This window comes from Plectrocnemia conspersa, unplaced genomic scaffold (assembly GCF_051122295.1).
Source record: "Plectrocnemia conspersa isolate PC_06_02 unplaced genomic scaffold, ASM5112229v1 ptg000012l, whole genome shotgun sequence".
NCBI lineage: Eukaryota > Metazoa > Arthropoda > Insecta > Trichoptera > Polycentropodidae > Plectrocnemia > Plectrocnemia conspersa.
Genome location: NW_028277176.1, coordinates 7,914,550 through 7,942,019, shown reverse-complemented (window position 1 = coordinate 7,942,019; position 27,470 = coordinate 7,914,550). Strand labels below are relative to the sequence as shown.

Below are 27,470 nucleotides of genomic sequence, written 5' to 3'. Positions count from 1 at the left end.
CTTTAAGCCCACGCAAATTTCTTTATGCATTCTTCCTTATATGGATGACGTTAATTCGCATTTTTGTAATGTTTCAAATGATTGCCAACATAAAACTCTTTTTAAAGCGCACTGTACATTTTAAGGGAAGAAATATTGAGCTTATAAACGATCGTTGTAAAACAAAACACCAAAGGTAACAATAACTAAAAAAATAAGTTTTTGTGTATTAGTCTTCCATAACAAATATATTAACCTTTTGGAGTCCTTCATCCACGCGTATTGGACATATGTTTTATACTGACAGCTCCTATGTCCATAACGTCTTGACATTTTTTCTCAAGCTATTTAAAATTAATAATATTATAAATAAAATAAGTAATAAAACTAAATATATAAAACGTATTTCAAATATTAAATAATAAACTTTTATAATCTACTAAAATTACCATTAGAATCAATTAAATTCCATTCAATTATAAAAATTAAATTGCAATAAAAACAATATATTCCATAAATTTAAGTAATAAATAAATTAATTATTATAATATAAAATAATATATTTCATATATTTTTTTAATTAATATAATACTATTCATATTATAAATATACACCTATAATTTAACTTTTAAAGTTAATTCTGTCAAATTAATTTCCATTCAATTATAAAAATAAAATTTTAATAAAAAAATTTTATTCCAATTAAAAATATTTTTTCATAATAAAGAAATTAAATAATATATTATATAAAAAAAATTTTACATTTTTTAAACAAACCTAATACTATTTATATTATAAATAATAATTTAACTTCTAAAGTTAATTCTACCAAAATAAAATTAATTTCATATAATATAGAAAATATATATTTTTTGTATTTAATGAACATTAAATTATTTAATTAAATATTTTCATTCAAACTACTTTCCTGATATCACAGTAGCTTAAAAAATAGTACAACAATTTAAATATGGCTGCAAAATGATACATACATACTGTGTTGTTCTCGCTACAAATATTCAAAGTTCAACTCTTGGAGGTTCATGGTGACTGCTAGGCTGGAGTGAGAACGACTGGTTTGCTTTAACATCGATTCAACTAAAGCTTTGCTTGAATGCGAATTCCGGCTGAACTAAATGGAAATCTCGGGCTGAAAATGTATAAATGATCAATTGTTTCGCTTCTTGTTTGAGAGAGCCGTTCACGTCGTTAGGAGCAACTATAATCATTGCTCCTGACAACGTGATTTTTGTTTTCTTTAAATTTCAACATAGGAGTGTAGTTGCTTTGATTTCATTGTTATTTTCTATTGGTGCTATTTTGGCGTTTTGAGTCATTTAAGATTGCTCCAATTCGAGTTTCCTATATTGGCAGTACTGTAAATTAGGAAGTTGTCAATAATCACACGTGTTCAAATAGTTTGCGACAGCATATTTACGAAATCGATCGCTTAATTACCGCTTAATCAATTTAAATTGTTTTATTGCTTTACAGAAATAACAATTCTGTATCGAAATTTACGAGAAGATTTTAGGCAATTTCATCGTCCTCATCGTAGTGACCAATTTTGAAACGTTGGAGATAGGATAAGGCCTGTGCATCATTGTGGCGCCCGTTCAGCCGAGAATATTGACGCTGTAAGTGTGGCCGAAGACCCGTAATTGTCAATTCGTCGGCGTTCGCAGCTTTTGGTATTTTTTTATGGCTCCCTTTGGCGCATTTTGCATTTGGACTTGCACCTACACACATATAAAATTCAGATAATACAAGAGCTGAAGCTCAGTGACAATGGACAGCGAAGGATTTGCGCAGATTGTATGTTAGAGCAGCAGAAAGTTGATGATAATTTTTTAAAGAAAATCTTGTTTTCTCATGAAGCACATTTCCACCTCTCTAGGTATGTTAATTAATAAAATTTCCGCATATGGGGCAAGGAAAATTCTCATGTAAATCATGAGAGGCCATTACATACTCAAAAAGTAACGGTTTGGTGCGGATTGTGGTCAGGCGGCGTCATTGGGCCGTACTTTTTTGAAAATAATGAAGGTCGGACTGTAACAGTCAATGAAGTCAGCGAGTTACTTTCGCTATAGGCGTATGCTTACCGATTATTTTTGGCACGAAATCGAAGATATGTGGTTCCAACAAGACGGCGCAACACATTGGGTGCACCGTTGGATGTTTTCCTCACATTATTTCACGTTTTGGTGACATGCAATTAAGCACCGTTGGATTTTTTGTAGGGTTACGCTAAGAATCGTGTCTAAGCAGACAAACCCGAAAAGTTGGAGCACCTTAAAACCAATATAGCCGAGATAACAGATATTATTTTTAATAATTAAAGAAATACATCAAATGCTTGGTTAATAAAAAAAAGATATGTTGGTGTATTTTTTAAAAAGTTTTGAAACTGAAGTTGGATCGCCTTTATTTGTGTACTTTTTCTGAAGACCTGTCATCTGATCTATGTATGTAATGACTCTCTCGAACTAATAACAGGTTTATTTGTGTTGAGTTCTCATTTCAAGCTACGCGGTATATGTCCCGATAATAATAAAATAAACTCATTATACAAACTGTTCCTTTTAGTCATCGCGTTTCAGAATTAATTTATCCTCTCCTTGCACTATATATTGTCATATTAAATTGTCGTTACACAGTATTTCTGAGTTATAATAAAAGTAACAACCGCTGTTAATCTCAACGACTGCCTACCATGTTAACAAGACGTTTGTGTATGCGAGAATGGGCGTGCTGCAAATGGACGACCATTCCCTGCTATAAATCTTGACTCCTATCGGACGAGTCGCAAGCTTCGCATTAATCGGACAGGTTCTTCCAAGCAACCAAAACGTCTAGGACGCATTGTGGATATATCACGCACACATAATAAGCATGTTCTGTAATTCAATTCGCACGACTCGATTTTTGTCATTCATGTGGTTATAGTTAATAATAAAAAAACGACGCAACGTTGCCATGATCGACTGCAGTGCTATTTTCCCAAATATATTGACATTACTTAAATTTAAAAGCTATATGAATAGCTTGTTAAAATGTTGAAAAATATCTTAAAATTGAGACTGTGAGGATCTTCTTCGTATATACTATAACCACGATAATTACTAGAATGAACTAGATAATGGTAAACCAGCAATAGTGGCAACACCATAGAATGGACCACCACAATTAATAAAAATTAAAAATTAAACCAGACGCCCGTGGCAATATTATTGCGAAAAATTAGTAAGAAAGATATTTAGAAAATCACAAAACCAAATTAAAATAGCTGTTGCCAAGTATAATTATCAATCTTCTTTGTGGAACATGTTAAAAAATTCAAGTCCCAAGCCCTCAAAAATTAAAAAATTATGACTTCATTACAAAATATCGTTTTCACTGTTGAAGAAAAAGCTGAAGTTATTGCAGTGTCAATAAAACAAAGGCACAGTTGATTCTAAAAAGTAAAAATTAAGTAAAAATAAAATTTAAAAGCAAATCAAAGAACATTTTGCAAGACCCATATAAAAAATAACCCTATAACAATTCAAGAAATAGCTAATATAATTCAGCAATTTCCTAATCACAAAGACCCCGGAAATGATTATTCCCAACAGAACCTTCAAAATATTTCTACCGATTACTTTCTAAATAATATAAATTCGTCATTTACTTGTCTATATTTTTCTTCCGCGTGGAAGCAAACTGACGTAATAGTTATTCGTAAACTGGGTACGTTTATAATTTTTTTATTGTTTCTTAGTATGTAATATTTTCTGTGTATTGAAATAATACTATGTATTATTTTCGACCATCGTGACGCATTGGGGTAACCTGTTAGGTCACGGTGATATTAATTTAATTTAAATAAATTTATTATTGCAATTAAAAAAGAGTTCATTAATTTAAGTAAAGTTACTGAAAAAAATAATTTAGTTACTTTATATATAATGCCTGCGTGCCAAACGCAATCAAAAGCTTTAGCACTGTCCAAAAACATTGTTCCTGTAGACAGTTTTCTGTCAAAGCCTTTTTGAATATGTCTCACAACTTGATGTAGTGAATCCGTGGCAGAATGAGAACATCTGAAGCCAAATTGCTTAAAAGGTGATTTTGGTCAAAACAAACATCCAGCTAAAATAGATAAACAGGTAAGAGACCATGGTCAAGGAACCACAAAAGATATTAGATACTATCAATGGAAGTATGCTTTTACCACGCTCATCAGATATCTTGCCAACATCTCTATAACTTTTTTAGGCATTTCGCCAACTTCTTACAGGGTTAGAAGTTGTCAAAATGTTTACCCAGCTGCAGCCTAAAATACATTTCAAGTTTTTATCAACTCCAGAATTTTACAACACCAACATAAATAAACCTCTAATATTGGACAAGAAGTACCGATTTTGATGGTGATTATTTTGTTTATTAAAGTTATTTATTTTCAAAGAAAAATGTTATAAAAATTATTATTTGCAGTTATTTTCCTAGCAAACTAATATGTAGTATAATAATGGAAAGATTCAGCAACAGATATGACAAGATATATAAATACATTAAACTAAAAATATTTCATCACTAAAATAGTAAGAATAAATTTCGAAATATCATATTAATTAGTAAAGACCGCCAAACACGTTCAACATTTGACCCTCCTATGTAACTTGCATTATCATGGCATTTATTGAGTTATTGGAATAAGATTTTGTAACGTTAAAGGCGTTTTATTATGAATCATTATTGATTTTTTGCAAATCAATAGTATCAAAGATTTTAATCGTCGTAATTAAAAAGCGCGTGAGAAATAAGTTATATGATTTCTCAATGGTTCCTAATAAATAATTAATTCTGCATACCATCGACTTTTAATGATTGAATAAAATTCGTATCGATAAATAATACATAAAACTTGCATAATATACTTAAAAAGGAAAATATAAATTTTACAAAATCACCAATGACTGAGAACAATAAATGAATTTAAAATAGAAAATAATGCAACTACTGTTATATTTTTTAAATTTTAAAGCTGACCATCATGCTAACAGGTTTCTCTAATTCGTGATGATGGTCATTATACAAACAATAATGAATATTAAAAAAATAATAATTACAAAAACAGTACAAATAGATAAGCACATAGATCCTCGTAGCTATCGCTGAAAACATCCTTATGTTTGGCAAGCTCGTTGAGAAGCTGAAAGGTTGTACAAGAGGCTCTAGGGTCCTCTAAGACTCGTAGGCTAAAATCACTGAGGATTAATAGTTTGCAACTTTAAAAAGTGTTTTTCTGAGTAAACGCTACGCTACGCTTCTAGAAAAATATAATATTAAATTAAATTATATAAAAGAGAGCACGAGGAGACGTGCTCTCGTTGGCTGGCCTGTATTGCGTATCATCCTAGTAACAACACTACCCCCCGATCTTCGAGTGGTGTATATGTTGCTTCAGTTGCAGCCTTGGCCCTCAGATCCCCTCGGGGCTGAGCCCTTTGACTCTGCCTTTGTTCGTCATCAATAGTGCCTAGCGCGCTACCTCATACGGTTGTATATTCCATCAGAAGAACGATACCAAGCATGCTTCTAAATTATGCAGAGGGTTTTAACAAACAAAAGGATTATTAAAAATATAATATGGCCGCCCCATTCTCCTGATTTAAACCCAATTGAGCTTCTGTGGGATAACCTGGATCGGAACATTCTTCAACATTACTAAACCCCCAAAAGCATTTGTAGGAATGTCTAAAGAACGAGCGGATTAACATATCAACCAATACGTTAATAAATTTAGTTTATAGGATGCCAAGAATAGTAGCTGTATTACATAAAAAAAGGTTTATTTGTCGATGAAAAGACAGTTTGGTCGTTTCTTAGAGCTAATTTTTAAATACGTTCTTTAAATTTGTAATTTTGTGTGTTAATGAAAAATATGTTTTACCTCTTACATAATATAGTTTTTATTTATTTATTTAAGTCATATTAAAAGAATCATCAAAAAAATAGCTTGGTCTTAAACTTTTGCCCGGCAGTGTACTCATAATCATATTTCAAAAATATTTTTCAATCAAGAACTTAGTATCTAAATGAATTAGCATATGTATCATAAGGTATTTTCCATTAGTGACGTTGGCCTTAATCCATCCAGTGCTGAAAACCATTCTTTTAACTTTTTAATGTCAATTTTTTGCACAACTATTGAATTATACATTGATTTTAATTTATTGAGTAATCCGTTGGAATAAATAAATATATAATTATGACTCCATATAATGTTAAGAATGTTTTATTAGAATAGAACTCGTACAAAACCTTGTATAATTGTAATATGTACATAAGTAATAAAATATTATTTTAGTAGTACGCATAAAAAATGAAATGATAATTTACAGATGAAATGAAAATTTTCTTATATGTATATCATATTTTTAAGCACCATAGATATATATAAAAAATATACTATTGGAATGTAGTTTTCTTAGCAACCTTTTTCTTATCAGTTCCCGTAACCAATATTCCAGGTTTAGCATTTGAATCCTTCAATATGCTGTCTTCCATGATCTTAATACCCGGAATAATATTTTCTTTTCCATCATAAGTAACTGAGATATCTTTTGGGCTTTTCGTGTTCTCTTCGTAGCTGGGAGATTTTTCATTAAAAAATTTAAAATCTTGTTTAATTTGCATGTCAGTTCTAGATTGATTAACGTTTTCTCTCAATTGCATTTTAGTCTCCAGCTCTGAAACCGTAGCGTTCGCTTCAATGGCTTTAGTACGCCACGTAACGAGTTGTCTCTGAATATCTCTCAACTTTTGTTCTTTGAATAGATTGTCGACACTGCTAGCTGCAAACTCGTTACTTAGGCGATGATTTTCTTCCCTAAAAGATCAAACTAATTAGTTATCTAAGAAGAAGAATAAATTAAAAGCAATATTACATACTTATAATAATCAAGAACTCCAGCCACCCACTGAGTGCCGTCCGAAGATGTGGGATCCAAGTTTTTCTCATACCAACGGGCAATTTCCCTTTGCAATTGATCGTTTTGCTTTTCCAAGTCGGTGATTCTTCGCTCAAATGCTCCTAATAATGTAACCAGAACAGATGTTGATTTTGAAATTAAAAATACAAGAGATATGTATTTTAAAAATATTACTATTGAGAACAGCATCATGGTGATTAGCTTGGCCAGCGTATTCTTCCCAAAGTGTTTTCTTTTCACAGAGTAGTGAATCAATCTCGGCTTGTTTGCTTTTCAATTCCCTTTTTAACTGAAATTTAATTAATAATATATATTTATTTATTTATTATACGTCTTCCATTGTATTATGATAGGCATTAGACCAATTAATCAACAACTACCGAGACACTACTTTGAAATCAAAGCATGTAAAAACTGAAATTAACAGCTTAACGCCCTTTTCTGGATTTTGTTAACAATTTCAAATGGTACAGATAAGCTGGCAAAAGTGAAACCAATTCTCGATTACTTTTTAGGCAAATTCAATAATGTTTCAAAGCCAAATTAAAACATTTTCCTGGATGATGGAGTGATTCCATGATTAGGTACTTATTTTTTCAGCCCTATTTAGAATTCCCGTCAAAAGCAATAAAATCGTGCTGTCACAATGGAAAGAAACAAACGATTTATAACAAGTGAGAATCAACCGAATTTTGACCAATAGAAGAGTGCAAAAAACAATTATCCCTTCACAGAAGTCAAAAATCCACGTCAAAAGCAATAAAATCGTGTCGGCGCTGTCGCAGTGGGAACGCTCGGTAACGAGCGTTCCCACTGCAACGGCGCCAATACGATTTTGTTGCTTTTGACGTGGATTTTTGACTTCTGAGAAGTGATAATTGTTTTTGTGCCCTCCTATTAACCAAAATTCAGTTTGAATATACTTTGACCAATACTCTCATATAATTAGGTAAGGACATCATCAGCTATCATATTTTTAAAACAGTGTGATATCGAAGTGCAGACAAACTACGGAGCAATATGCGAAATGCGACGTCTGTCTGTACTTCTTCTCTTGCTTATTTTCCCCTGAGATGAGTTGGTTTAGTTTGTATTTTGGACCCGACCTAATCAACGTTATAAAACTAAAAATAATTTAAAAACTTAAGGTTAACTTGGGTTTGGTTAATTTGTGTGGTTAATAATAAAAAAAATTTACATGCCCAAAAATTTGAAGTAAAATATATTCTATTTTTTATATGAAATTATGTAGAAGTAGTATATTACTACTCTCATTGACTCATGCACAAGTCCACTAAACAGAGTTCTTTCAAGACTCGTATACGAGTTCACGGCGAACGTTAAGCTGTTAAGATATGAAAAAGCCATTGCTTACAGATAAAAAGGACAAGTTATTTTTTAGCAACTGATTATTAATACAAACCTGATGAACCATTTCCTTCATTTGAGAAAGACTCTTCAACATTTCTTGTCGTTTATCATCAACTTCAGCAAATATAGAATTACCTTTAACAGCTAAAATTATATAAAAACATGTTTATTATTAAGAATCATATTCACATACCTCAATAATAACGATAATAACATACCACAAAACAAACAGTATATAAATAATATAAATCGAGTTGAACAATATTTTTCAATACAATAGGTAAGTAACTGAGATTATAAACTTACCGTGTACATTAGCAGAATTCTTCATATGTTGCAATTCTCCGTTAGCTAAGCACAAATCCTCTTGTGTAGAATGCAGCATTTCAGTAATAGACAATATCTCATTCTTTTTACTATCTAAATTACATTTCAAGCTTTCGATATGTTCCTCCATTGTATTAACCCGATTCTTTAACATGTCAATCAAATTTTCATTCTCGATCAACTCTTTTTTTTGCTCGTTCAGCATATTTTTAAAAAACACATTCTCTTCGTCGTACCGTTTCAACTCATCGTTCAATTTAGACATATCTATCTGTGTGACGCTCTTTTCGTCCGAAGTGTTTTGCATTTGTTCTAACATCTTGACTTTGCTTTGTAAGGATTCGATTGTGTTGGTGAAACTTTCCGATTCCTTCCATTTCTCCATACGCATAACCTCCATTTCTTCGTGCAGCATGTGAACCTTTTGGCTATAATCGTGTTTTAGTTTAGCTTCGTTTTTCTGACAAACGTCAATCTCGGATGCTAAATGATCCTTCAGGTCCATATTGAATTGACTATTCTTCCTGGAGTCATAAAGTTCCTGCTGTACGACTTCATACTGTTTCCCTAAAGAATCGAATTGTTTTTTTAATAACATATACTTCTCGGAAAGTTCTTCCGGCGAAAGGGAATGAATTGTTAGATTGTCCAACTTTTCCATTGTTGTTGAATAGTTCATTTTCTAAAAAAATACGACAAACTATTGTAAAAAAAAAGGGTAAAATTACAGTGTATTAATCGTTAAAATATTTTAACGATTTAAAGTTTTAAAAATACATTTATTTACCGAAAATTTTGGGACAAACTTCGACGCTACATTCAATGACAGCAACGGTCGCAACGTTTGAATATGTTTTTTAATGTTGGACTCAAAACATTTTTTTTCGAGCATCTACGAAAATTATAATAAAATATTTGCTTTTAATTTAATTTCATTTTGGTTTTTTAATAATTTGATCTATCACATTTAATATTAAAAAGGTACTTGTTAAGAATGTTGGCGCCACTCTCAGAAAAAATGATTATAAACTTTCTGCTGCGTTTGGTGCTAACGGTTACAAAAGCAGCCAACAGCGTTTTGCTACATTTTTTTATTTTTATTAAGTCTTCCGTTGTAACCTGACAGGCGTAAACCCAATACGTTACATATAAACCTGTACCAACTGAATCAGTCAATCAGATATAATGAATACATACAAGTAAGTATTAATCACTAGACTGAAAGTCTGGGAATCGATTACATCAACATTTTAATAATCATAAATTATTATATGTATTACAATTTATAATAGATGTCACTGCAGCTGTGGCCGGTTTTTTAATAGAAGCGCATTTTTTATTATATATAAAAATTCAAGTGTCGCTGCCGGGGCTCGAAACGGCAAGCTCAGAGTTACGGACTACAATATTCTGTCATATATATGATTACAAATTTAAAGCCTAATTTTTTATCGCCGTTCGCGTGTGTATTCCCCAAACACCAGTTAAAAATCTCAATTAATCGTTCATTAGCATTGTCATGTGTTATTCAGTGTTACTTGGTGTATTTGCAATCCTATAAATATTATAAATTTAAAGTATTTGCTTCCATATAAAATTTAATCAGATAATCTTGAAGCCTGTTATAATCGACTTTTGGGGAATAAGCACGGACACGGTTTCTGAGCGTGGCACCAACATTCTTCACAAGTACCTAAAAAAAAATATTTTATTTAATTTTGTTTTAATTAATAAATTTCACAAATACTCAATTTTCTAAATAAATTTACTTAAACTAAACTAAATCTGATAACAATATTATTTTAATAATAATTGATTTAAGGTACAAGGTTAGCACAGATACAATGAAAATATATTTTATATAAATGCATATATCTTGAAATTAATAGTCGTCGATAATAAATTAAGCAATATTCAAATATGTTTGCGTTCCATATATATAAAAATGTTTTAAGTATTCACATTTAAACTATTCTATACATTTCTATAAGAATCAACGAAAATTATAATCACCATCTTTTAGCGAGTATATAGTAATGGAATTCAATGAGACACGGGTTTGCTGCGAATATTTATTTGCTGGTTATTGATAAAGGTGTCCCAAAATTAACGAATGAAATTAAATTCAACGAACTCTCTTTGCTATGCATGGTCATTAGGCTTCAGTTGTTGTGCTAATTGAATTTTGAAAGCATGGACACGGATCTTCTGTGAGTATACGCTGTAAAGAACTTCTTGAAATTTGCAATTCTTGCCCAATCTCACGCACTGCTTCGATATAGACATTTGAACAGTTGGTTATTGGACCCCCAGTGAGTTTAGCGTCTCCAACTGATCCAGCATCTCTGAATTTTTCGCACGCACCAATACACTTCACTGTCGCTTTGTCTTGGTGCTGCCAGTGCAGCTTAAATTTTGCATACTGTACTCCGTTTGTTAAATTCTAACAAGTACATTTAGTAAAATAGCGGTACACAAATATATACCTTATACTACCAATGATATTATCGCGTTTGTAAAACAAAATAATTTTGATTCTATAAAGTTACGTACGCTGGTAGGGGGGAACTGGCATAGTGTAAACCTTGTGACATAGAGAGGAGTTAAAATTTTACAAAAAAAATGTGACTTAATTTATGGTAGCAGCCAAAGAAAATATTGATAATTAATATGCCTACAATAAATATATGTTATTTTATTTTAAAACAATGTTAAAAATTTCTGTTACTTTCTATTACGGATACATTTTAATGATTTTATATTTGTATTTTGGGATTCTAAAAATTAAATATCTTGATTGGTCTTGGACAAAAATAATCGTTTTAAGACACATGTTTCTAAATCATAATGTTTTTGACATTTGCTAGAACTGTCAAACTTACAGTAAATCGCTCTTTCATCTTATCAACCAAGCTTCCGGTGAGTATATAGTAATTATATTAAATTTACCATTTAAATAATCACACATGTACAACAATATATAAAAAATAATTCTAGAGGTTATGAGTAAATTATCCATAAAAAATAAAGTTAATTTTTTTACTTCTAGATTAACGGAATAATCATAAATAAATATAGAAACATGTCTTCTAATGTAAAATTACTTACACAAAAAGAGGCTATAGAAGTTGATGAGGAATTGTTCAATGAATACAAATATAGCGTCGATCAGTTGATGGAATTAGCCGGTTTGAGTTGTGCGATTGCAATTGCTAAATCATACGATTCAAAAGAGTAAGCACTGAATATTGCATAGCTATGAAATTTGATATATTTATATGTCATTACTTTTTCTAGATTTAATAAAGTTTTAATTATTTGTGGACCTGGTAATAACGGTGGTGATGGTTTGGTAGCCGCTAGACATTTATCCATGATGGGATTCTCTGTTGAAATACACTATCCGAAGAGAACATCCAAACCATTATTTCAAAATTTAACTCATCAATGTGTTAAATATGGAATTAATTTTCTCGAACAGTGTCCCACGGCTGAAGAAATGGATTCTAAGTATAAAATTGTTATTGATGCACTATTTGGGTTCAGTTTCAAACCACCGGTTAGATCGGAGATGATGCCTCTTATGATGGCATTAGCAAACACAAAATCAAAGCTTTGCAGGTAATTTGTATATATCATTGATTTGTTATTACTTTTAAGTATAAAAATAAAAAAAATTGATGTATTTGTTCTGAAAATTACATTACAAGTCCAATTATATCATTTGTAATACTAACATAAATATTAATTTAAGTGTTAAATAATATTTACAATCTATTGATATTTTATTTAGCGATAATTATAGCGTATTTTTTTTATTTTATTGTAACATTGGAGATTTTAACAGATCAACGGCAATATATGAATTTAATATTAAAATTTGTATTATTATTGTTTTAGTGTTGATATACCTTCCGGTTGGGATGTTAATAGTGGACCACCAAATTCTGGACCTGTGTTATCACCAGACATGCTTATATCTCTCAGCGCTCCTAAAAATTGTGCTAAATACTTTACTGGTAAATGGCATTACCTTGGTGGTCGATTTATACCACCAGCAATGATTGAAAAGTATAGTTTACAACTTCCAGAATACCCGGGAACTGAACAAGTGGTTCTAATAAAACATAATAATAATTAAATGTACCAAATGTTTTTTATATAATTATTATTTGAAAATAAAAATAATAAAAAATAAACACTACTTAAGGTATTTTAAATGAAATGTTAGATTTTCTTTCTAATAAACTATAGATTTATTTTCATAACTATTACAAGGCGATATAAATACTTGTACGTGATATAAACATGCACGTCTTTGGTACTAGTACAGTGAATATTATTGAATTGTTTAAAATATTATTCATACACAAACACGTACTAAAAGTCTATGTATAATACTAATATATTTATAAAGCACCTTTATATTATATCAACGTAAAACATACATACACATCGTCCTTAGTATGCTAGATATTTTTTATTTATAGTTAAAATAGTTATATACGTAGCGGATGTAGGCAATAAATTACTCAGTCTATGTAAAATTATTAAAGCTCAATATTTATTGAGTTCTTTCATTCGGTTCAACAATACAAATATCATTATGAAGAATACATTTTTTTCGCTATGTTATATACATTTATTAACAATTGTATTTATGATATGAATATCAACATTATCGTATAAATTGACAACATTTTATATAGAGTAATAGTATTAAATAATTGTGCTGTATTACCAACTGAAATAAAATATCTAATCGCTATTTTAAAGCTGTTAATTGAAGCAAATTTTTTTTATATCGCGCTGCTTCCATTCATTTAATTACAATTATATATTTGATCAAATAGAAAATAAATTAATATGCGCACATTATTATTAATAAATAAAGCAATCAATATAGTTTAAAAAAACATATGCCTAGTATCAAATTACATATTAAATTTAAACGATTACATAAATTGTTTATCATGCGAGTATCACTAAATATGTCGTTGTCTCGTGTATGACTTATCAGAGTAAAATAATTAAACGGTCACACCGACATGACCCAGAATATTTGATAACTTATTTAAATTAGCCTTTAGCACAAAATCAGGTTGGTTCGTGGTCTTAGCTATGACTTGAAAGGCGTTCATGTATTCTAATTCAGAGAATATAGCACCTTTTTCTGAAACCATGGTTAAAATTTCCTAAAAAGAAAGATTTAGTTATTCAATATATTTTAATTAGGAGTACATGATATGAAATAATTAAACCTCAGGAGTCATGGTGAGCATTTGGAGATACAAAGCTGCTTTATGCAGACCGTCGGGAGATATCTGTGCGGCTGTTAAGCAATGTCGAAGAGGTTCTAATTGTGCTGCCACACTTCCCACCGAACATGAACCTCCAACTCTCCAACTTCCGACTATTACAGCAGACATCATTTCTCCAAGACCCTCCATTATATACTATATTAAAAATATTAGATTTAAATTTCAGTTTGTTTTATGGAAGTGTTATAAATCATGCCGGTACATACATTTAATCTTCGATGATTGAGCACAGGTGCTACGTGTTCAGAAAACGAGTGAAGTGTACGAGCAAGTGAAGTAGCAGGAGATTCAGGTACTATATGGGTTGAAGATGTAATCGATGGAGCATTGGCAGTCAAACCTAAAGAACTACCTAGTTTACCGAGATAGTGAAAGCATTGCATTCGAACCTAAAAAAAATAAAAAGAATAATTAACATGTATCAATACAGTAATGTCTTTTTTATAGAACGTTCTACTACTAATATTTTTATGTATGTTCTCAAATTTTCTGAATTATTTATTTATGTTAAATAAAACTCGTTCTTTATTGATTCAAGTACTGGAGTAAATTTTCATGTGAATATAATTTTATTTGGCTTTCAGTATATATTATTTTGTAACCGAAAAATATTTAAAGCTATCATTACTTTTTTTACTGGATTATTGACACTTTTCAAAAAAACGTACCGTACCTAAAGGGTTTAAAAAAGGAATGTGAGAAAAAGCAAATTCAGAGCCAATCGCATTATTGTTTAGCTCCACCTCCCAACCATCCCATTAATGAAAGCTTATATTTTCGAAGCTCCCATAATAGTTTGATAATTACAAAGGACAGTTCAAACAATGTTTATTCCACATAAGGCCATAATTACTGTTTTTAGATCTCAAAACTTTAAAGATTTTTTTTGTAGTAATTGATGGCTTTCTAAGAGTTTTGCCCAGTTTTAAGTTCAAGAAAGGTGCATTGCTAAACAAAAACACGAGAGAAATCATCATTTTGGAACACCCAAGAATTTTAAGAGCGACTAAACTTGTAATAGCCAAACTGACATTTAAAAGCCTTTACCGTTAGTTACCGTAATAAAAACTAACTTTATATTTATGATATTCAACACAGGCATAGAAATCAATTGACATTGTCTCGTGCAGCAAATATATTATACGAATCCTTTTGTCATCATCGTAAGCCACCCGGAAGACCTAATTTTGCCCCATTAGAGGGATGTAAATAAACCTTCTCTCCCATTAGTCTAAGAAAATGTATAAAAGATATGACATGTTCACATCATCTAACTCAACTCCGACTCACACACTCGACTAAGCCCGATTCCCCCAACTCGACCCAATTCCGACCACAACCACAAAAAATTAGAGATCAGAGAGACTTAACGCAATTACAACTTCACCACTGCTAGGACTCGACCTCTATACATCAACCCCAATTGCCTGCTAATTTTAGATCAATCTCATTCGAAATCGCCGCCCGATACTGGCACCTGCATTTTATCTGTATATCCTCAAAATTTAATCTATTTTTTAAGGGACGATTCTAGTTGATTTTCTCAGGATAAGTTTTATCTCATAATGCCATAAGCAAAGTATCCAAAACACTTTATTCAAAAAGTCATAAGCTTTTATATTGCATGAACAGTTGGTCCTAATTCAATAAAAATATATTATTTACAAACCTCTAAATGTAATAAAAGTAAGCAATTATCTGAAATTTCTTCAAAAACAGACGCTGTATGAGCAAGTTCGGCCATTAGAGCATCAAACGATCCTGAATTCTTCATCTTATTACTTCCAGGAGAAGATGTAACACCGTTTATCTTTGAGTCATTTGAAACGTGAACTTTATTATTAGTTCTCCAGCTGTTCAATTTGACAAATAACCATTCCTACATTAAAAAAAAATATTATATTAAAAACCATAAGAACATATAACATATTGAAGCAAAAATAGTATACCATAGTCTCGCACATAATCGCTATATCTCTGAGAGTCGGTATGCTAGAAATTATTTCTTTTTCGGAGACAGAACCATCTCCGAGACTTGATCCCAAAATTTCAGCTTCTCTTTCAAAGCTTTTCTGTATATCCTAAAACAATCATTGATACATATGACATCATAATACAATAATGAGAATATAGCTAATAAAATTACTTCTATATCTATGTCCGTTTCTTTCTTCCCCTTCACCGGAGGATTCTTCAATAAAGTCCAATTTGGTAACGATCTATGTATTACAATAAATGTGTTTGTTAACAATTATAAACTTTGAAAATATATAAAATTTAAAATGTGTACTTTAAGAATCTAGTTATATCAATGTCAGTTCGCCATGCATGACTACGCGCTCTAGGCGCAAGGTAAGTAGCTCTACGCTTTGCGGCCGTAGCTAAGGCACCCAGTGCAGGAGCTATTGCAGAACGTGCGGCACGAGCGCCAAGATCGCCGAGTCTAACCCAACCTGCCAACGCATGAGCGCAAGCTTCCCATGATTGTACGCCGCACTGTAAACATATGTATATATTATTTTGTATGCAGATGACATAGACATTATATAAAAAAAATGTGAGCATGATATTTACTTTAAAAAGAGATTTATTTTTGGTCGATGTCAAAGGTATTATTGTCAATTCTCTCCAAGCTCCTGGTTCTGAACAAAATTCGGTTATCTGTTCGAGTAGCTGAGCGGCAGCTCTTTCTCCCTGCGCTCCTCGTATCAGTTCGCCCAAGTACACTCGTAAAGAGCATTCAGGCAATCTAAAAAATCAACATTTATAAGAAACACGCTTCATACATATAAATAATAAATCCATCATACCCTGTGTTCTTTTCGATTTCTTCCATAAAGTCATTTAGCAAATGATATATATGCGTTAAATGTTCAGGAGCTGGAGTGCAGACAAGCTTATAACCGGCGGCTGCAGCTCCATCAGTTCTTTCGACTGTCGGACTGGTAGTTTCAACAGCCGATCCAGAGAATTTAAACAAACGGACTTTTTTCTTACTGCAACATTAATTTTATATTTATTTACGTTGAAAATACGTAAAAAATAAATAATCAATGATGGAACCTTTGTTGCTTCTTTTTCACAAAAAATGAATTAATGTCAGCATTTATCGGTTGCTCAGGATAAACCAATCGCTGAGTACCAGCTTTTAAACTTTGTATATCCAAATAATCAGTCAAGAGAAGTTGAAGCTGAAATAAATAATATAATAATAGTATATGTATACAGCTTTATAGGTCACCTTAATGAATGTAATACATATTTTTATTATTTAGTAAGCCCTTCTTTGTCATTATACTCTCAACATATCTACATATTTTTGAGATTTTAGTTGTTGGAATCCGATGATCACATTTTACATGATAAATACATTAGATCAGGACTAAAGTTGATGTGAAGAGGGAAGCAGCTGCTTTTTTCAATCTTTTAAATCTCTACTTGGTACGAGTTTAGATGAACTCTTTTGTGTCCTAAGTCGAGGATATCAAGTGGAAATTATTATTGGAAGTGAATTCCAAACAGGTGTGAATGATATTTGCAATTTATGCACTATATATGGTCTGACTGTGGAGGTTTCTTTGCTCAACCACTCGACTGACAGCCAATTACGAAGATTTAGTAGTGTAATTGAATTTGTTTATTTCTGTCGTCCTTATTAGAATATTTGTGTAACCGTCTTGAGTATGAAAAATTACAGATTTGGTAATCTCCCACCTGTCATTTCATTCAATTTGCTGCATCTGTCAATGTAAACGAAAGGCCTCAAATAGATGTTAGTAATGCTTTTAGCTAATCCATCAGATCTCCAATTAAGTAGATAAGGTACTCGTCATCATTAGAATGACACTTGTCGACGGGTCATAAAAAACTCATGGCATTTTGGCAAAAGGAGCAATTGAAATTATATTTTTTTTCAACCATTTAAACTATTAAGATTTGTAAAACAAATTGTATGCCTATATTTCAAATGTTGTGGCTTAGAAGTAATTAATTATCATCAGGCACGGCACAGAAGAGACCATAGAGTATCTCGCTATTATTACTAAAGTTGTATAAACATAAAAATATAAAATGAAACAACATACCACAGCTTGCACACGACTCCAATAATTATGCATTGTATAAACATTCAATCCATGAATATTATACTTTTTTATAATGTGCTTCCAAATGTCCAACAACATTTCATGTCTTTCGGCGATAATACGCCATTGATTTAGCAAAAGACCAATTAGTTCAACCAGAGGCTGTGCAGATTGTGCCTCTTGATCGCTCTTTTTTGATATTTCAGATTCAGTAGAGATTGCATCGGCATTAGGATGATTATTCACAAGTGGTAGTTGAGTATATCCATAATCCAAAACATGCTGAGATGTCCTCGATATAACATTCAACAGCTCGGTTTGCATGTGTACTTTTATGCTCTGTAAACAAACACAATTGTCAATTGATATACGATACGATATTTTCTACAATATTCATTGACAATACCTCTGAACATTCACGAACGTTTTTTATAACAGCCACAGCTTCGACGAGGATAAACAGATTAATTTTAAGCGTTTTATTATCATCTGTCAGATCGATCTCAAACTGAGGTGTAATATCAAACATGCCATCTTCGGATTGCACACTAATAAGTCTCGGCAATTCTATACAATTATAAAAGAGAGTATCAAATATGAACTACATAAATATATAATAAATGTTTAAAATTATTACCAGGTCTTCTTGCACTACCCTGACGTTTTAAACTAATGTCATCAGTGTTTATTTGATACAGTGCTAAATTAACTTGACCGAGTATTCGATCGTATAAGCCTTGTCTTTTAATCTAAATTTTTTGAATTAATATTAAAAAAAATCATTTTGATTTAATAGGTTGTTTGTAATACATCAAAACATACTTCTAAATCTTCTCTTAAATGCATCAAAGCCTCCACTTTGCAGAGGTCCGTTTGAGCAGTGACAAGAGCGCCTTGTAATACAACAGCTGCATTTAAATAATGCTTCTTCAATAAATGAGTGCTCATTTCAGCTCCGACGCCAGTTAACTGCTCACTAAATAGAAAATGTTTAATTATTTATTTATTTATATTGTGCGTATGTTGTATTTCATTTTTAACCTACATTTGGTTCAATAAAATTAGTACATGTCGATGCTGTGCTGTTTCGCTGCATAATCTACGTAAATCTGCACGTCGCCAACGGAGCAATTGTTTACATCCAGCTAATCTAGCTCGAACGCCATGTATGCGTGCTCGGCAGGCTCCTACAACTCCGCATACGCTTCCAAATATCTGAAAATTGTTTAAATACATGAAATGTCATATCTTGAGATGGCTTTAATTAAATTACTAGTAGTGGAACTGCATATTTTATCTCCATAACAAAAAGTATAAAAAGAAGTTCAATTAATAGAATGGCACAACTATCCTTTATGGAATATTGCATTTATTAAGAAAATGAAAAATGTGTAAGAGACAAAAAATCAAAGCACTTAAACACAGTATCAAGGTAAAATTTGCATTTTTCAAAAAAAAAAACAATTTAATATTAATTTTTGATTAACGCGTCCAAAGGGTTAAGTGCTTAATGTGAACGTGGATTTTGCTTGGTGAATGTTATCAATAATAAAGCACGTAATAAATTAGAGATAAAACATTTCGACAATTTACTAAAAAGTAAGTTGTATATATTATTAGAAAAAACGGATTCATTTGGATGAAGTATATAATGAAAACATAAAATTATAAAGGCAAATTGAATATTTATAGTAATTATATCAATGAATACTTGATCAACTTGTGTGAAAAAAATAGGTTTTGTTTTTAACATAAAACGTAAAATCTACAATTTTTAATACTAATATAAACCAATGTTCAATTTTTATGTTAATAAAAATATAATATTTTATCATATCTTAAATCAGTCATTTTTATATATACATACTTAACAATATGAATAATATTAATTACCATCTTCTATAAATATATTTTATAATTTTAAATTTATTTATAAAATATAAAAATAATAAAATTTAAAAAATCGTTTTAATGTGAAAATTATGGTGTTCATTCGGCGGTTTGGTCTGCTCTTTTGATTTTCTGGACAGAGACCATATTGTCTTGGTTGCGATTTCATGTACCACGTCAAACAAAAATAAAGCAAAATTACAGATACGAGATAAGGGGTGACCCATTGATGGAAACTTCGATTAGTCATAATTTCATTATAAGTATCAAGCTCTAAGTATAAACATATTTTCTTTATGGGTATTCAAAGTATAATAATCTACATAGCACATAAATTATTCAAAGAAAAAGTATAAAGCAATTATTTAAATATTTATCCAGCAAATTAATAAATAACTATTAAATAAAATGTATCAATCTACCCAAATTAATTCACAAAATACATATTAAAAGCTAAGAAAATTAATTTTATTTTAGTTACATAATTATATAATATCTAATGGACAAATATTGTTAAATAATAAAGGGTAAGCTCTTTGGATGAATTTAGGAACTTGTTACTGTTACTCAGTGAAATACACTTTTCTTGTGTATTATATATGTAATTTAATTGTATAGCATGAACCGATGAATATGTGACTTGTTAGGATTTTGAAAATCATCATAGCAGTCAAAGGAATAATATATGGCATTCCTAGTACATCAAGAAGGTATGAAAATATCAATATTATGTAGTTCCACCACTGATTACCAACAGTATCTTTATTCAAATTATTGTAAAAAAAACATTATATTCACCTGCATAACTTGCGTGAGTTGTTCATCATTGGACGATACTAATTCGTCGAGTTTCTGATCACATTTCTTATACTCTTTTTCAAGCTTCGCTTTTTCTCTGTCGCGTTGCTCGTTCGTTTCACTGGCAGACAACGTCCGTATAACTGACATCAACAAACCGCTCTAAAAATTAAATTTACAGACAATTGCATAACGGGCAGATAAAATATTAGCAGAAAAAAGAAATGCGCAATATATTGTCTAATAATCGACAATCGCCCACCAATAAAGGCAATTTGATTTGTTAATAATCGATAACGATCAACAACACTGGCGTCGTTTATATAAATAATGTTAAAAAATGTAGGATTTGTTCAATCTTACGGTTTCTCTGCCATGTTTTGCCGTTCTTGGCGGTTTTATGGGCGGTGGACTCGCCATAGTGACTTTCAACCGCCGTGACACTTCCCCTGACAGCAACACACCGACTTCTAGTGATGTCTAAAAACGACTAGATTGTGCTTCGATGTAACGAGCAGAGAAAAGCTCGTTATTTTTCTTATAATTTCATGCACAAATTTAAATTATAAAATTTAAAATTTGTTACTACCTCCTCCTCACTTATCTATATATTAAAAAAATCGACTTATCTATTTAATTTTATTTTATTTTAACTCTAATAATAATAACCCTAATAAACATTGGCGGATTACCCCATGTGCACGAGGAGCGCACCTAAGGCCTTCAAATCTTAGGGGGTCGCAAAAATAATTTATATATAATCCACGTATTTAAAAAAAATATGGATTTCCTTGGTATGATTGTGGGCGCGCATACAGATTTGTGAAAAAGATAAGTTATAGATTCACATTTTAATGGATAAAAAGATACTCCAACTTAGGGGTGGATACTGTTATAAATCAGTGTAAGGACTAGGCTGACGGGGGTGGGCTTAGGGCCAACGGGGGCGGCATGACAACGGGGCGCGAAGGATCAACAACTCGCGGAACAGAGGTTGGTTGGCGATAACGACCACATTGAGCTAACTAAACACCACAATCAGCAACGTCATCCGCCATTCGGTCATCTTTTAAGGAAATGAGGTAGCAAGTCTTTGTCAATAGTTTGTTATTTATGCTCTGATTATCGAATCATAGGTAAAATGAAATTTATTTGTTTATTTTGCTACATACTGGTTTTATTTTAGAAAAGTGTTCAAACTTAGACGAGGATTTTTTTTAATCGGAAGAATTTATTTAGAATGTTTATAAATCTGCGTAGAATGAAAATGAAAACGATTTTCAATTAGTGCCGTTAAGTACCATAAATATTTTGAAAAGTCCAATTTGTAGTTGCTAAGGTGGTTGCGATCATATGAACTGTCTTTGAAATATGTTTATTTTGAATTATATTACTCTAATTTTACATGTTTCGTTACTTTTTTTGTTTGATTATATACATTTAAGTTCATTTTTAGATACATATATTATATTTCTACATACATTATAATTGTTTTATCCCATCTAATATAAAATTGCTCTAAGCCTGTCTATTAAATATACGTCAATTTGTTTTAATAAATTGTATGTATGACTCTAGAGTGCACCGCAAATGATGAAAGCAACTTGTAAAACAGGAACGTCATGGGAGGGGGGGGGGGATTTGCTAAACAATAAAAAAATTTATCTACTATAATACTTGTTATTTGATATGTGTTTTATATACATATGTATATATTACATATAAGAACATTTTAATTGTAAAATACAATGAAAACAAGTTTAACGTCCAACAAAATATTATTAGAACATATATTGTTTATGATACACATGTACTTAATTATGAATCATACATTATTGCAAAAACGTATATAGATAAATTTGAGATCTTAAAAATTCTGTATGATGTATGGGTAAGAAATAAAAAGGTAAAGAAAACACTTAAAAACATTTCATAGGAAAATATATTTTATATTACTTTAAACTTAAAACTATCGTATTTACAAGTATGATTATATAATATTATATAATTCTGGTTAATGTTGCAAATTAATATAAAATCAGTTTATCATTTTGACCTGTGATACTCGTAAAAATGAAATAATTAACGATAAAATATTTTATTCAAACATTAACATCACATATACATAAAACAAAATATTACTAATATTTTTTTATTTAATTGTAGAGTGTCCTTCTCTTTATTCCCAACCACAATCCATTTTCAGGATGCATGTTAAAGGTATTTTTTGCCAACCGGAATGGTATATCTGTTCTTTTAGTCACTGATATTTCGAAATTTATTAGTGTATGATATAATATTGTTTTTGCTTCCATAAGTGCAAACTTGGCACCTAAAAATAATATTTAAAAATATATAATTTTACTTAAACTAATATGTATATCAAAAATATTTACCTATGCATAATCTTGGACCTGCTCCGAAAGGTATAAATGAATATGGTTTTATATTATGTTTGTTATCGTCTGAGAATCGTTCGGGAACAAATTTCTCTGGATCGGGAAAATTTTCTGGGTCATGATGGATACTGTAAATTGGTATGATGAACTCATCGTTTTTCTTCACCTATATTTGGGTAAATTATTATTTAAGCAAACATTTATTATATCTAATATACGTTTTAAATTAAAAAATAATATACGTGATATATTGAATCAGATTTCTCGTTTTGAGGAGGTAAATCATAAGGTTTAACACAGACTCTTTCCATAAACGCATCTGGTGGCCATATTCTAAACGTTTCTGTAATAAAATAGTAAGAATTATTATCTTATATTATAAATAAACATATATGTAAAAAACAAACCTGAAATTACATTATCCAAATATTTCAATCCTAATAAGTCGTTATAAGATGGTTTTCCGTTTGTCTTCTTATGCACGTTTTCAATTTCCATAAATAATTTCTCTTGTACATCTGGATTTTTTGCTAATTCGTATAATGAAAAAGCGAGCATGGATGATGGTGTGCCAAAGCCAGCTATTATAAAGGCTACTGCTTGTGATGTTAAATCATCGTCACTCCATTCTGTTTACATGTTTTATTTAATACATAAAAAAATAATTATAGCATTATTTTTAAGTAATGTACCTCTTTTGGTTACTGTTGGTTTTTGGTACTCGTTTCCTTGTATGCTTTTGAAACGTTCATCGTCTTGTTGACTTGTATCCGCTTCGTGTACCAAAGAACCTTTCTTTGCTAACATCAAAAGATGAATCATATCATGTCGAATGAATCCTGTTTTTTCTCTTCGGTTCATTTCTGAATGAACTAAACTTCTATAATAACTTGAAACGTCCTTTGAAAATAACGCGACTTTCAGTTTCTAGACAGAAAGAGAATACACATAAAAATATAATCAAATCATATGTACGTATATAAACGTTGCTATACTAACCCTCATAATGCCTGGAATAAAAGCATACAGTTGAAATTTTATAAATTGCAATCCACTAAAATTAGTAGCTCTCTTTCCCATCGTATAAAATTCATTATTTTCATCTTTGAATGTATTGATTTTAAAACCAAATGCAGTAGATGCAATAACGTCGTTAGTGTATTTTGTCACATTTTCTTTCATTTCTAATTCAACGGTATCATTTTCTGTAATTTAAAATAAATACTAGTAGATATAATAATGATTTTATTTTTATCTTTGGTGGCTCCTTAAAATAATGCACATATCACATGAACTATATTTTAAAATGTTTTTATTTTGTTCTATGCGTATCATTTACAGTTCATGAGATATGTCACATGTATGTGACATACCAGGCACTAGTGTGAACAGATAATCTTTAAATGCCTCTGAACATTCCATTACTAAAGGAAACATTGATTTCATTTTTGCAGATGTAAAAGCTGGACTTAGAGAAGCTCTCATTTCCTTCCACTTTTGACCTTTTAATGGTAAAAATAATTAAACATCACAATTGAAATATTTCAAAATAATTTAAAAAAATATATGTAACCTTGAAGAAAAAATAAATTTTTTGCTAATAAAGGCTCTCCATCTTCATCCATAAACACTTTGTGATCAGTGAAATGATTAAATGATTCGGTGCACATTTTCTTAATTATATCCAAATCTCGTATGCACAAAGTAGGTGTAAGAAATGAAAATAATCCCGTATATCTTTTAAGTAAAATTAAGTATATAAAAGTATATGTATTAATACATATATAAATTTAAACAAAAATACCTTTGACCGTCAGCTGCTTTGTAGATTTTCGTTAACATTTCAGCAAAGTGTTCTCTCTCCATAAATATACCATACATATGGCCGAAGAACAATTTTGGCTTCACGAATAACTTAACTAATTTTCTATCAAAATACTTTAAGGTCCACGCCGCATAGCAAAACACCAATACAAATAATATAACAGAAAACGTAACGAAATACAAGACAATATCAAAAACGTTGAGCACCATCTTGACGACACAGTGCCTTCTTTACGATTGAAAATATTATCTCAATGCATACATTAGTATATTACATGTGATGTTCTTCAATACCTCACAGTTGTTTTTATCATATGACTGAATAGGCATTATGTTTATACATATAAACTATAACACCACTGTTAATATTTTTCCTTGATTAACATTATTTTAATTAATTAATAAGATACAGTAACATACTTTGTAATAAAACGTTATCTCCCCTTTAGCGTTTTACTGTGTCAAAGCTATTTCTTATTTAAATTTAGTTAATAAATTGTTTATAATTAAGTGGTGATAGATTTCTTATTATATTATTTAAATATAATTAGCCAGTAAGATGCTGGGCGGATTTGTCTCTCTTTGGTTAAGTGTCAACCATTTTATATTTCCCATTGAATTGTAAAATAGATTATATAGACCAATTAAGCCATATTGTCAGACTCTGCCTCTCTAATGTACACTTCCTCTAATGCCTGCACTACACTCTCTGGAAGTTGGCCATGGTCGGCCAAGGACGGAGAATATAGTGGGTTACTTCAAACGGACCGAAGTCAAAGGAACCGAAGTCGGAGCTGCTCTTTCGAGCGCGAGCGGTGAGATACTTCCCCTTTCGCTCTCTCGCGTGTAAAGTAACGAGAGTGAGAGAGATAATGATATGGTTTTTCGCAAACTGAGATAGAACGAGTAACTCGGTTCAATTTCACTATGCGCGTAGGCGTCCTATGATCAACACGCATGACGAGCGCTGCATTGTGGTCACGTGGTCAAGTTATAATACCACATGCTTATCTGGAACTTAACAGACTTACTGACATCTTTGAATATTTTAGGGCACCAAAAGGGATTAATTATAGTTTTGATAGTATATTCTTCTAACAGATATCGTTATTATATTTTTTTTCATATAAAATTAAATAATTAAAAAATTATTAGTGGTACTTGATTTTGTTAAAAAAAATCGTTTCGAATATCCTTATGTATTTTCCTAGATCGGTTTATATAAATGTCACACCATAACGAATTCTTATTTTGAATCGATGGCGATAAATTCTAGGATAGTCACAGATGTGGTGTTCGTATTCTGAAGTATCATTTTTATGCCTTATGGCATTTTGCAAAAGCTGACAAAAGCTGTTGTGTAATGTTTTCACTGATATTGTATTGGTGAGTGCCCACACAAACTTTTATAATTATCAGTAGCGTAATTTTAATAGTATGACAATTTAAAAATTGCGATTATTTGGCACATTTTTCGATCGCGTGCAAATATGCCAGCTGTACGTGACAGCATCCGCCGTGCAGACGTCATTCACGGCCGCCGCGCCGTCCGGACGGCATATGAAATTTGTGGCAGTGTGGCCGCTACTCGGAAGTCAGTGACCTCGGCCGACTTCAGTTGAACTTCGGTTTGGACAACTTCCAGAGAGTGTAGTTCAAGCATAATGAAGCGTTAGTATTTCTCACAGGCGGCTCTTTAAATTAAACCATTGTGGTTTTTTTCCCGATGACCACAAAATACCCAAATAGTATTAACTATTTGCTGACGAAAACAATGCATTTGTTTGGATGAGCACAATGCATTGTATACGTGGTAACAGGCGGTTATTGAAGTTTTGGTTACAGTGCTTAGTGTTTTTGGTTTAAATGTGGAATGCGGGTGAATAAATGCTCGGCAGTATCGGGCACTAGTGGCAGATGAGAAATAGTTGATTATAGCAGGCGATCGGGGTCTATGTAGAATAATAGTAAAATATCTATCTGCTATCAGAGTCGAAGTCATGTTCTTGGAGTTGTTGCAATGTTGCTTTTCGAGTTCATTCTTAATACCCATAAGTGAGTGATGTTTTGAGCAAGTTTCAAGCATTTTATTCATTTCCTTGAACGAAGTTTGCATGAATGGTGGATAAGCTAACTTATACCAATTATTTAAACCTAGCCTCTCAACAAAACAAGCGTATAGCTTACGGGTGATCATTTTGATAGCGATCATCCTATATAGGAACTAAAATATTTCACTATTTTCCTTGACAAAATGATTTTTGGGTTTCAACACCATTGTTGTTTTAATATCATGCAAATTTTATAACTTTTGCTCCTAAATCCCAAAATTCATAAAAATGTTATTATGATTTTTAACTCGTAACATTATTGCTATATATAGTAGGTTTAATTATTAATTTTTGCATTCAATTTTTAAATCAATTAAAAATTAAACACAAAAATCAATAAAAAATTACAGACGTGTAATATTGAAAATTATTATACGCAATAAAT

At 31.0% G+C, this 27,470-nt stretch overlaps 4 protein-coding genes across 5 annotated transcripts; 1 reads left to right on the top strand and 3 right to left on the bottom strand.

Annotated features, from left to right (window-relative positions):
- Positions 1 to 6,246: 6,246 nt before the first annotated feature.
- Positions 6,247 to 9,681, bottom strand: LOC148228096 (uncharacterized). Of its 2 annotated transcripts, XM_088199342.1 has the most exons (6): positions 9,445 to 9,681; positions 8,637 to 9,339; positions 8,383 to 8,474; positions 7,134 to 7,248; positions 6,919 to 7,060; positions 6,247 to 6,856 (listed from the first exon to the last, which is right to left on the bottom strand). In XM_088199342.1, exons 1-6 carry the CDS (start codon positions 9,547 to 9,549, stop codon positions 6,436 to 6,438), a joined length of 1,578 nt encoding a protein of 525 aa, XP_088055468.1. In that variant the 5' UTR covers positions 9,550 to 9,681; the 3' UTR covers positions 6,247 to 6,435. The 2 variants fall into 2 exon arrangements, with proteins under 2 accessions (XP_088055468.1, XP_088055470.1); XM_088199344.1 differs by having other exon boundaries at positions 8,637 to 9,465.
- A 1,709-nt stretch (positions 9,682 to 11,390) lies between these two features.
- Naxe (NAD(P)HX epimerase) lies at positions 11,391 to 12,859 on the top strand. The gene is made up of 4 exons (XM_088199345.1): positions 11,391 to 11,576; positions 11,707 to 11,891; positions 11,955 to 12,278; positions 12,558 to 12,859. The coding sequence occupies exons 1-4, from the start codon at positions 11,505 to 11,507 to the stop codon at positions 12,796 to 12,798; spliced, it is 822 nt and encodes a 273-aa protein (XP_088055471.1). The 5' UTR covers positions 11,391 to 11,504; the 3' UTR covers positions 12,799 to 12,859.
- Positions 12,860 to 12,889: 30 nt separating this feature from the next.
- Positions 12,890 to 21,226, bottom strand: Sec8 (exocyst complex component secretory 8). Its single transcript, XM_088199341.1, has 17 exons — positions 21,115 to 21,226; positions 20,752 to 20,913; positions 19,109 to 19,278; positions 18,886 to 19,039; positions 18,701 to 18,812; positions 18,470 to 18,630; positions 18,064 to 18,402; positions 17,042 to 17,169; positions 16,789 to 16,974; positions 16,553 to 16,727; positions 16,269 to 16,474; positions 16,125 to 16,197; positions 15,928 to 16,059; positions 15,648 to 15,857; positions 14,185 to 14,367; positions 13,919 to 14,113; positions 12,890 to 13,852 (listed from the first exon to the last, which is right to left on the bottom strand). The coding sequence occupies exons 1-17, from the start codon at positions 21,169 to 21,171 to the stop codon at positions 13,688 to 13,690; spliced, it is 2,808 nt and encodes a 935-aa protein (XP_088055467.1). The 5' UTR covers positions 21,172 to 21,226; the 3' UTR covers positions 12,890 to 13,687.
- Positions 21,227 to 23,371: 2,145 nt separating this feature from the next.
- LOC148228093 (cytochrome P450 9e2-like) lies at positions 23,372 to 25,282 on the bottom strand. The gene is made up of 7 exons (XM_088200173.1): positions 24,955 to 25,282; positions 24,724 to 24,887; positions 24,524 to 24,652; positions 24,150 to 24,355; positions 23,843 to 24,077; positions 23,558 to 23,779; positions 23,372 to 23,493 (listed from the first exon to the last, which is right to left on the bottom strand). Exons 1-7 carry the CDS (start codon positions 25,182 to 25,184, stop codon positions 23,372 to 23,374), a joined length of 1,308 nt encoding a protein of 435 aa, XP_088056299.1. The 5' UTR covers positions 25,185 to 25,282.
- Positions 25,283 to 27,470: the final 2,188 nt, after the last annotated feature.